The sequence below is a fragment of the Pelophylax lessonae genome (assembly GCF_965119305.1).
Source record: "Pelophylax lessonae genome assembly, chromosome: 3".
NCBI lineage: Eukaryota > Metazoa > Chordata > Amphibia > Anura > Ranidae > Pelophylax > Pelophylax lessonae.
The window spans coordinates 533,443,445-533,455,575 of NC_138770.1; the positions used below are offsets into that span (position 1 = coordinate 533,443,445).

Genomic DNA, 12,131 nt, shown 5'->3' on the forward strand with positions numbered 1-12,131 from the left:
AAAGCAGCTCCCACATATGTATATTATGCGTGTATTTAGCTCTTTGCCTGGATTTAAGCCTTAAGTGGCCCAATGATGGAAAACCCATTGATGTCAAGGTGGGTGCAAACACAGTTCTGTCAAAGCATACTGTTTCAAGCATCAAGGCCAGGTTATGGTCTGGGGCTAATGTCAAAATTGTGGCACTTTTTAACATATATGGCTCAATAGGAAAATGGCCTTTGAATCCAGGTTCCTGTGGTCTAAAGGAAATGCCAAACATAGCATTGTGAGCTGATCTTAATTAACCAGGAGGTCCCTAACTACCTTAATTACTTTTCCCAGAATTGTGCTTTGGACATCATGCTAACATGAAATGGACATATTCTTAAACGTTACCTGTGACTTGTTTATCTGGAAGAGATGGAATGGGAATGGCTAGTCCAAACTTCACTAGAAGACGCTCGTATAGCCAATCAAAGTGCTTATATCTGTGGTTAACTGAACGGTTTGTGTTCTGGAAGTAAGAGGAAAAAAAAAACAGCCATTGTTAGACATTGTGAATATTAAAGTGTTGCCAAACTGAAGGAAATAAGCGATGGTCTTCTAGAAGTGGTTAGTGCACGAAACATGGATCTCAACAACTTTTGATGATGATTATCATAGACACTAAGAAGGCAAAATCGATCTCTCTTTTGAATATTTACTGCATTAAAACATTTACAAAAAGAAACGGTCTACGAAAGACGAACTGCCATTAAAACCATTCTATCAGGGCCTGTTCACATCACATGCAGTGCAGGGCTTTTTTTACACATCAAAAACACATGGAAAGTAGGTAAAAAGGGTTGCAATAACCTAGCTCACCCCAGTGCAGTGCGTTACAGTTACAGAAAAAAAAGCACAACACACTGCCTTTGTTGAACTAGAACGTGGAAAAAAGCATGAAAAACAAACCGGAATGCATCAATAAAAACATGCATGCAGAAACGCATCCGGAACAGATCTGGAATGCGTTATTTGTGGTGTGAACGGGCCCTCAATCTTTTTAAAATAAGTTTGTCTTAGTGTAAAGCCTTCTGCTAATACGGAGCATGGGGGAGCTCATGTCCATAATAGGGATATGAAACCGCCTTTTCTTGGGGTCTGCACGGCCACATTGATATGGGGACCGCCATTCAAGATTTATATTCTTGGATGGTCACTCCAGACTGTTTTCTATAGAGATTTGTCTTCATCACAGGGGTTGGATCTATTATTTTCACAAGATCAGAACTGACCAGAAACACTATGCTATATGCCTGAAGTGACCATAACAATTAGTGTTACATACTGCCCTATTTTGGGGGGTTCTCCCCACAGCTGTGAGTGTGGCCCTGGTGTATTGATATCCATCCTCTTGGGGTGGTCTGGACCCCTTGACGTAAGATTGAGCATCCTTGAACCCCCTTTCATTTCACCCTAAGAAATCCTGAAGAAGCCAAGTTTGGTGAAATGCGTAGAGATCAAGATTTATAATTGGATCACCATCTTCCAGCCTATTAGTATTTGATTGTTAAATTACATTTTTGTTATATACAGTGTATGTAACTTTTGGGCTAGAGATTGTATGGAATGTACAGGGGCCAATGCTACCCCATTTTGGATGAGTATTTACATCCTATATGGATGTTATTATGTTTTATATTATATTGTTTTTAATGAATTATGAATAAAATTTGTATATTTCTATACGTTAAATTCTAGTGTTTATTTCCTTTACTTTGGGGTTATGAGTGTCAGCCGATAAAGTCCTTCATTTCTGTATCTCAGTAGAGTTTTGTAGAGATGTGATGCCATATCAATAGATTATGCTTCACATGGTATCTTTATGTGGAAAATAAGGTTTAATGTTGATAAATGTAAAGTTATGCACTTGGGGACTAAGAATATGCATACATCATACATACTAGGGGGAGTACAAGTGGGGGAATCAATGGTGAAGGGTCTGGGTGTTTTGGTAGATCATAAGCCTAATAGCATGCAATGCCAAGCTACAGTTTCCAAAGCGAGCAAAAATCCTTTCTTGTATTAAGAGAGGTATAGACTGTGAGACATCATGTGCGAATCATTACTATCCCTCATCTGGAATATGCAATTCAGTTTTGGGTACCAATTCACAAAAAGGATATTGGGGAACTGGAGGAAGTGCAGAGAAGAGCAACCAAACTGATAGGAGGCATGGAGGAGCTCAGCTATGAGAAAAAATTAGAGGAACTGAATTTATTCTCTCTTGAGAAGAGGAGATTAAGGGGGGATATGATCAACATGTATAAATACATAAGTGGTCCATATAGTAAACTTGGTGTTGAGTTATTCACTCTAAGGTCATCACAGAGGACAAGGGACGCGCTTTAGGTTTAGAGGAAAAGAGATTTACTCTTCAAATATGGAAAATTTTTGTCACAGTAAGAGCTGTGAATATGTGGAATAGACTCCCTCAAGAGCTGGTTCTGTCAAGCTCAGTAGATTGCTTTAAAAAAGGCCTAGATTCTTTCCTAAATGTACATAATATTTTTCCCCTGCTGGAGCTAATTGGATGATGCTTCGCTGGGGTTTTTTGCCTTCCTCTGGATCAACTCTAGGTATAGGATTGTGTATATAGGATTGTATTATTTTTCTTTTTTCCTTTTATTGGTTGAACTAGATGGACTTTTTTTTAACCAGACTAATTATGTAATATCTTTGATATCCAGAGCTCCACTTTAATGTATCCCTCCAATGCTGTTTTTACTTTGCTTGATTTCCTTCGGGATTGAGCCCTACTCCTTTAGCTAGCCTTTCCAAATCACTACCCCACTTGCTTGATTTTCTTCAGGATTGAGCCCTACTCCTTTAGCTAGCCTTTCCAAATCCCTACCCCACTTTTCAGTGACAGTTCCTAACAGCTGCTCTTATTGAGCTAAGAAAGAGTGGGTGGATGTGACTTGGCTTCCAGGGTGTGGTTTAGCTCCAAAGTATGAGAAGTCAGTTGCGGGGATGCATGGAAGTTTATTAGAAAGTGATTTTTATTACCTACATTTTAATAGAACAATAGCAACATTGTCACAAGTAATACAACAAATAGGAAATTGTGTACAAACACTTAGGAAACAATGAAAAAACGAAGAGAGAATACCACAATCCAAAAACACAGTTGAAATCATCTACAATACCCAAAAATTTCAAACCCATTCCTGCAACACTCCAGAGCTAGAAGAGTGATGCCATTATTAAAAGGTACCATTTTTTGTATCATGTACCTTAACCACTGAACTGAGGCTGGGTTCACACTGATGCATATTGGATGCAGGTTTCACTGCATCCAATTTGCATGAGAGGAGAGTGTGACCGGCTCTCAATGGAGCCAGTTCACACAGCACTGGGGCGGCCGTGGTCCGCACTGGGAAAGGGTCCTGTGCGTCTTCTGGTACTTTTCAGGTGCGAATTCAGCAATTCTGACCTAATTCGCACCTGAAACGGAGAACAGGGATGCACCAGACCCTCTGCTGTGAGCCGAGGCCACAGCTAGTGTGAACCCAACCTAAGAAAGAGCATTATGTCCTCCCAAAGCTCTCTATTTCCTTAAAGTGTATTTCCACTTTTATAGCCAACTTGGAATAACTACTATATGTGTTACATGTTCCCATTCATATAGTTTAACTGGGGGCTGGAGAGCTAATGTTTACCATAATTAACCCTGCCTGTACTGTGCTGGCAAATCTCCATTATCTGTTGTCAACTAGATGTGAACACTGTCTGTCCTAACAAAGGGTAAAGATCTCATGGCTTGGAGTAGTACATTGTATTTTAATATGTTAATTTATCCCTGAAAGGGTTCCTCTAATTGCCCATTGCAAGCTATTCTGACGAATGCAAGATGCCTATTGCAGCCTATGTATAAATCTGCTCCAAGGAAACCACTACAAGGAAAAATGTATTTTTACAATAATTTGTAGGTATGTAACCACCCTCTCTAAGGCTGGTCATACAATGATTTTTTTTTTTTTTGTTCAGCCTACAGACCAAACAAAGAAAAAAAACACATTCCTTCATCCACACTGACAGCATGGATAGACAAATCCCCCCTGGCAGACTATTGCATTATAAAAGCTGCAGACCCTTGTACTAGCAGTATGTTATAATATGCCGTATATATATTTACTTTTTGATAAACAAGTATATACAATACCTGTTGTAAAGGGAGTTTTAGCCTGGATTTCTACTTCATTTTGCAATCATCAGCAGACAGATATTAAAGCATGTGATGCTCAGTGCTTCCAAAAGCCACTATATTATTTTAAAAGAGTTTCAGCCTCCACATGCTGCTAATAATAAAAACAACTCTGAGGAGGCCGCATTCCAAATAAAATATATGACATGTGTTTAACATATGTTACCAGTTGTTCTGTTCACTTACTGTTGTTGTTAGCTGGTATTCAATATAGCTCTTCAAGCCGTACATTTTGGATCCTTTCCTAGGATCAGCCACAATGCAGTCGAATGTTGCGGTTGGGTAGACCCACATTGGGCCGTAATCTCCAATCTGTAAACAATGTTTTTATTACAGATTGCACCATGAAGGAAAAACAAAACAAACTTGTATACTACACAAATGGTATTGAAAACACAACCTCCTATATTAAATACAGCAGATCTGACTAAATCGTAAGGTAACCGCAACATCTGATTAAACAACCTGCTGTTATTTCAGGGATCTGTCCATGTCCTCTTGCAGAACCTCTCTAAGGTCTCGTGCCCACAGAGCATTTAATTTTCTCCTCTGAATGTAATTTACTCCTGGCAGGAAAAAGCAGCTTAAAAAACATTGTGCACGCATTTAGATGTGTTTAAGCGCGTCAAGCGGTTAAAGAGGTTGTAAACCCATGAAACTTTTTTTTTTTTTTGGAACCTGAAAGACAAACACATAATGAGCTAGTATGCATCGCATACTAGCTCATTATAAAATACTTACCTTAGAACGAGCCCCCGCCGTGCCGCCCGCTTACCTGTATGGCGGGCGACATGTCCAGTCGCCCTTCTTCTGGGGTCGCGGCATCCGGCCATCTAATTGGCCGGAGCCGCGGTGACGTCACTCCCGCGCACGCGCGCGGGAGCCGACGGTCACGGCATGGGGCTCTGAAGAAACGGCACCAGCGCCCGTTCCTTCAGAGCGCATGCGCCAGTGACGTCACTGGCTGCATGTAAGGTAAATATCTTCTAAACGGTGCATGTTTAGGAGATATTTACAGTACCTATAGATAGGTAAGCCTTAATATAGGCTTACCTATAGGTACAAGTTGTAGAGGAGGGTTTACTTCCTCTTTAAGCGTTAATGGATTCCACTAATCAGAATATTAATTTATTCTGACAATTGGAATGAATGAACGCATGCCTGTAGACATCTGCAGCCATGGCCAAAAGTTTTGAGAATGACATAAATATTAATTTTCACAAAGTCTGCTGCCTACTTTTTTATGACGGCAATTTTCATGTACTCCAGAATGTAATGAAGAGTGATCAGACGAATTGCAATTAATTACAATGTCCCTTTTTGCCATTAACCACTTAAGGTTTTACCCCCTTAATGACCAGGCCATTTTTTGCAATCTGGCACTGCGTTATTTTAACTGACAATTACGCGGTCGTGTCACGCTGTACCCGCATAAAATGTATGTCCTTTTTTTCCCACAAATAGAGCTTTCTTTTGATAGTATTTGATCACCTCTGCCGTTTTTTTTTTTTGCGCTATAATCAGCAAAATTCGGGAAAAAAAAAAAAACTACAATATTTTTTACTTTCTGCTATAAAACATTCACAATTAAAAAATCTAATTTTTTCATTAGTTTGGGCCAATATGTATTCTGCTAAAAAAAATCCCAATAAGTGTACATTGATTGATTTGCGCAAAAGTTATCACGTCTACAAACTAGGGGAAAGATTTATGTCATTTTTATTTATTTATTTATTTTTTTACTAGTAATGGCAGCGATCAGCGATTTTTAGCAGGACTGTGACATTGCGGCGGACAAATCGGACACCTAACTGACACTTTTGACACGACCAGAGACATTATTACAGTAATCAGTGCTAAAAAAAAGGAAATTACTGTATAAATGACACTGGCAGGGAAAGGGTTAACACCAGGGGTGAGCAAAGGGTTAAATCTGTGCCTAGGGGGTGCTTTCTAACTGTGTAGGGGATGTACTTACTGGATGAACACAGAAACCTGTGTTCCTAAATAGGAGGAACACAGTATCCCTGTGTTCATCACTGACAGAACAGCTGTGTGCCGTATTTACTTTGTCATTCTGTCTCCATGGGGAGCAACCGCGGATACCCAGCGGACATCGCGTCTTCTGGACCCGCTGATTGGCTCCAACGCTAGACCAATCGGCGCGCACGCCCCTGGCGGCACCCACGCCCCCACTAACTGCTAAACAAAACGACGTACAGGTACGTCGTTTCGCGTAACAGAGCCGACCTGCCGCAGTATAACTACAGCGGCTGGTCAACAAGTGGTTAAAAAGAACTTAAAGCGAAGTTCCAGTCATTTTTGTGTTTATTAAAAGTCAGCAGCTACAAAAAGTGTAGCTGCTGAATTTTAATAAACACTCACACTCACCTGTACCACGGTCCAGCGATGCGGCCGCTTGAACCCTATCCCTGGCCCCGGCATTACAAGTGTGGGCACCCGGCTGTAAAAGCATGTGGCTTCACAGCTGGGTGTACACTGCGCATACGCGAGTCCTGCTGCGCCTCCCTAATGGCCGGGCAACCTTCTGGGACCTGTGACGTGTCCCAGAAGTTTGCAGGGAGGGAGGGGGAGGGGGAGAACTTCCGCTCAATTCATCTAGGTGGCCTGAGCAGAAGTAGGAGCTGGGTACCTGTCAAAACTAGGTACCCACCACCCCAAAAAAAAAAAAATTAAATGCCAAATGTGGCATGTAAGGGGTGGAACTCTGCTTTAATCCCATAAAAAACATTTCCACTGCATTTGTGAAGAAGGCTTCAAGCTGCCCAAGAAAGTCCAGCAAGTGCCAGGATCGTCTCCTACAGTTGATTCAGTTGGGGGATCGGGGCATTACGAGTGCAGAGATTGCTCAGGAATGGCAGCAGGCAGGTGTGAGTCCATCTGCACGCACAGTGAGGCGAAGACTTTTGGAGGATGGTCTGGTGTCAAGCAGGGCAGCAAAGAAGCCACTTCTCCCAGTGGAATCCATTAACGCTTAACCGCTTGACGCGCTAAAACACATCTAAAAACACCAGGAACAGACTGATATTCTGCAAAAGGTAAAGGGATTGGACTGCTGAGGAATAGGGTAAAGTCATTTTCTCTGAAGTATTCCGGAGGTGAGCGCTACCATTAGTCCTGTGTCATGCCAACCTTAATTCATTCCCACCATTCATGTGTGGGGTTGCTTCTCAGGCAAGGAAGTGGGCTCACTCACAATTTTGCCTAAAAACATAGCCATCAATAAATGATACAAAAACATCCTCCGAGAGCAACTTCTCCCAACCATCCAAGAACAGTTTGGTTACGAACAATGCCTTTTCCAACATGATGGAGCATTTTGCCATAGCTCAAAAGTGATAACTAAGTGGCTTGGGGAACAAAACATCAAAGTTTTGGGTCTGTGGGCAGGAAACTCTCCAGACCTTAATCTTATTGAGAACTTGTGGTCAATCTTCAAGAGACGGGTGAACAAAAAAACCCCCACAAATTCTGACAAACTCCAAGCATTAACCACTTTAGAACCGCTCACAGTAATACTACTGCGGCAGAGTGGCTCGTTATCGTCTGACGACGTAGTATTAACGTCGTCAGACACTCCCCCTTCTGGGCGGCGCTTGCGCGCCGCCGGAGGCTCGCTCCCGCTGTTTTCATTCACAGCGGGAGTCGGGCCAGGGATCTTACCCGATCGTCGGGGATCGAGTCTGGAGATCCGCCCGCTGTGTGTAAACACAGCGGGCGGAACTCCATAGTGACAGGGAGTGACAGATCGGACTGTTCAGCATAGCTGGACAATCCGATCTGTCCATGACTCACACAGTCACCTCCCCCCCGTACACGTCAGTAAGCACCAGGCATACATTAACCCCTCCCTCTCCAATAAAATTAACCCCTTCCCTGCCAGTGTCATTTTTACAGTAACAGTGCATATATACAGCACTGATTACTGCAGTAATGTCACTGGTACCCCCAAAAGTGTCAAAAATGTCAGTCAAGGGTCCGATCTGTCCGCCGCAATGTCGCAGTCCCGCAAAAAAAAAATCGCAGATAGTCGCCATTACGCGTTAAAAAAAAAACACCAAAAATGACAGAAATCTTTCCCTTTGTTAGTAAACGCAATAACTTTTGCGCAAACCAATCAAAATACGCTTATTGCGATTTTTTTTACCAAACATATGTAGCATAAAACAAATTGGCCAAAAATTTTTTAAAAAATTGGTTTTTACATCTTTTTTGGGGGGAATTTCATATAAAAAAATGTTAAAAATATTGTTATTTTTTCAAAATAAACGCTCTTTTTTTGTTTATAGCGCAAAAAGTAAAAATCGCACAGGTGATCAAATACCACCAAAAGAAAGCTCTGTTTGTGGGAATCAAAGGACGTAAATTTCGTTTGGGTACGGCGTCGCACGACCGCGCAATTGTCAGTTGAAGTCGCACAGCGCCGAATCGCAAAAAGTGGCCTGGACGGAAGACAGCAAAATCCTCCGGTGGTAAAGTGGTTAAATAGGCAAGAATGGGCTGCCATCAGTCAGGATGTGGCCCAGAAGTTGATTGCCAGCATGCCAGGGCCAATTGCAGAGTTCTTGAAAAAGAAGGGTCAGCACTGCAAATATTAACTCTGCATAAACTTAATGTAATTGTCAATAAAAACCTTTGACACTTATGGAATGCTTGTAATTATACCTCAGTATACCAAAGTAACATCTGACAAAAAAAATAAATAAAAACACCGAAGCAGCAGACTTTGTGAAAATACATTTTTGTGTCATTCTCAAAACTTTTGGCCACAGCTATATGTGTGCATGGACACATAGGCTAAAATAGAGGTGCTTTTATGGGCAGAAAAAAAAGAGTCACTAGCCTGCAAAAGAGATGTTTTCTTAAGCCCTGTGTGCACAAAACCTAAAAAAGATTAGCTGGTGGTCATCCCTTAGCAAGTGATCTGACAACTGACAAAAACATGTACAAATCTTCATAGAAACTAAAGAAAAATTTAATTGACTAAAATTTTAAAATACAACGTCCCAGGATTCGCAGCTTCTGGAACGGTAAATAAGCCTTGCTGCGTAGAGTCACGGGAGTGCAGGACCCACAAACGCCCCACACCGCTTTATGGAATATCCCAATTGAACGAATATCTAATCATTTACAACGTCTGATTTATTTTATTTGGGGCTAAGACGACGATTGCCAAATCGTGGAAGCGGCCTTGTGTGTCTCTTGTACAAGCAAAAAGGAAAATTACATGGATCGTGGTACATGAATACATTGCAAGTATCCTCCATGATAAGGTTAGGAAACTTGAAAAAAATTGGGATTCATGGGCCAAAAATATGCATCTCTCATTTACAACCTAATGTTTAAATTGGATCGTGGGGGATGGGTGTCTTTCTTGTTCTCAGCCTGCTTCTGATCACTTTTGCTCTTTTCTATTTCTTGATACTCTTACAAAGACACTTTTATTTTTAACCACTTGCCGACCGCCGCAAGTACATTTACTGCGGCGGTCAGCCCCGTGCAGGCAAAGTGACGTACCGGTCACTAGCCTGTGAGCCAATAGGGGGCGAGCGAGCGTGCGCCGCCGAAGGCGCGCTCCTGCCCCCGCTTGTTCACGGACACCTCCGCGGGGCACTCGCGATCGTCGGTTACAGAGGGAGAAAGGCAGGCGACTCATGTAAACACGGCCGCCTGTCATTCTCCCTTGTGTAACAGCAGAGATCAAACGGTCCTGCTATGTAGGACCGTTGATCTCTGCTGTTACACACACAGCCACATCCCTGCACAGTTAGAAACATGCCCCTAGGGACACACTTAACCCCTCCCTCTCCAATAAAGTTAACCCCTTCCCTGCCAGTGTCATTTTTACAGTAATAGTGCATATGTATAGCACTGATTACTGTAGTAATGTTACTGGTACCCCCAAAAGTGTCAAAAATGTCAGTCAAGGGTCCGATCTGTCCGCCGCAATGTCACAGTCCCACAAAAAAAAAAATTGCAGATCGCCGCCATTACTCGATAAAAAAATAAAAAACAAACAACAAAAATGACAAAAATCTTTCCCGTAGTTAGTAAACGCAATAACTTTTGCGCAAACCAATCAAAATAGGCTTATTGCGATTTTTTTTACCAAACATATGTAGCAGAAAACAAATTGGCCAAAAATGGTAAAAAATTTTGATTTTTACATTTTTTTTTTGGAATTTCATATAAATAAATGTGAAAAATAGTTATTTTTTCAAAATTGACGCTCTTTTTTTGTTTATAGCGCGTGATCAAAAAATCGCACTGGTGATCAAATACCACTAAAAGAAAGCGCTGTTTGTGGGAAAAAAAGGACGTCAAATTTGTTTAGGTACAGCGTCGCACGACCGCGCAATTGTCCGTTAAATTCAAGCAGTGCCGAATCGCAAAATAGGGCCTGGTCAGGAAGGGGGTAAAATCTTCTGGGGCTTAAGTGGTAAGGGTTATAGTTGGTACTTAGTACTATTGGTGGGGGGTACTCACTTTTTGGATTGTTATATTAATTCCTATGCATTCTTGGTGCTCCAATGTTTAAAGTTTTGGACGTATGCTCGAGTCCGGATCCCATCCTTTCATTTGATTGGATTGTTAATTGTGTATGAGGAATATGCAGATTGTACCTCCCATCTTTATTTTTGTTTGTCTTGGTGTTTGAATGTTGCTACCTAGCTGTGTGTATATTCTTTGTAAAATTCTAATAAACACATTAAAATTAAAAATATTACAATACCTCTCAGCTGTACATATTGAGGTCCATGGAGGAGGGGCACTCTCGGGCCCCCCCCCCATCATGAGCGATAGCTAGGAAAACACTGCCCAGCCAATTGAGTCTTCCCACAAGTGTGCTCTGTCGAGGATGGGGAGAGCCTATAGATATACAGTGGAGAAAATGAATAATTGATCGCCTGCAGATTTTGTAAGTTTGCCCACTTACAAAGAAATGAAGGGTCAATCATTTTGATTATATCTGTATTTTAAATGATAGAATATCAACCAAAAATCCAGAAAAAACAAAACACATAAATCAAATGCTATAAATTTAGTTGCAGTTCCGTGAGTAAAAAAAGTATTTGATCCCCAAGCAAAACATGACTTTGTACTTGGTGGAGAAACCCTTGTTGGCAAGCACAGAGTTAAGACGTTTCTTGTATTTAGTGACCAGGTTTGCACATATCTCAGGAGGATTTTGGTCCACTCTTCATTACAGATCTTCTCTAAATCCTTAAGGTTTCTAAGCTGTCGCTTGACAACTCGAAGTTTCAGCTCCCTCCATAAATTTTCAATAAGATTAGGGTCGGGAGACTGGCTTCGCCACTCCATTACCTTAATGTGCTTCTTCTTGAGCCACTCCTTTGTTGCTTTGGCGGTATGTTTTGTCCTGCATTTTCCTGCTGAAAGACCCATCCATGTTTTTTTCTGGATTTTGAGTTGATATTCTGTCTCTATCATTTAAATAACACCTGTGATAACAATAATAGACCCTTTGTTTCTTTGTAAGTGGGCAAACTTACAAAATCTGCAGGGGATCAAATCATTATTTTCCCCACTGTACACCTTTATATGTATGTAAAACAACACAGAACTTGCAGATCAACAAAAGCCCCAAAAACTAATAGAAACCTTCATCCCCACAATCAATGTGGATGGAGGAATTCCCCCGTCAGGATACTGTATTCTGACAGCGGTACACATCACTGTCAGAAAACGATGACTGGTGGTAGCTGATTAGCTGCCTCCACTGATTGATGGAAAATTTTCCTTTGACAGAAGCCGATTAACCACCTAAGCTCTGGAAGGTTTTGCCCCCTTCATGACCAGGTAATTTTTTACTATTTGGCACTAAGCTACTTTAACTGGCGATTACATGGGCATGCAA

The 12,131-nt window shown here is 41.5% G+C and overlaps 1 protein-coding gene across 1 annotated transcript in view; it reads right to left on the minus strand.

Annotated features, from left to right (window-relative positions):
- Positions 1-12,131, minus strand: part of SNX9 (sorting nexin 9) — a 250,147-nt gene that overhangs the window by 72,540 nt on the left and 165,476 nt on the right. Inside the window, exons 8-9 of the mRNA XM_082249824.1 lie at positions 4,418-4,543; positions 379-496 (exon numbers count right to left, since the gene is read on the minus strand). Coding sequence (XP_082105950.1) covers positions 379-496; positions 4,418-4,543 — 244 coding nt within the window. The remainder of the gene's footprint in view (positions 1-378; positions 497-4,417; positions 4,544-12,131) is intronic.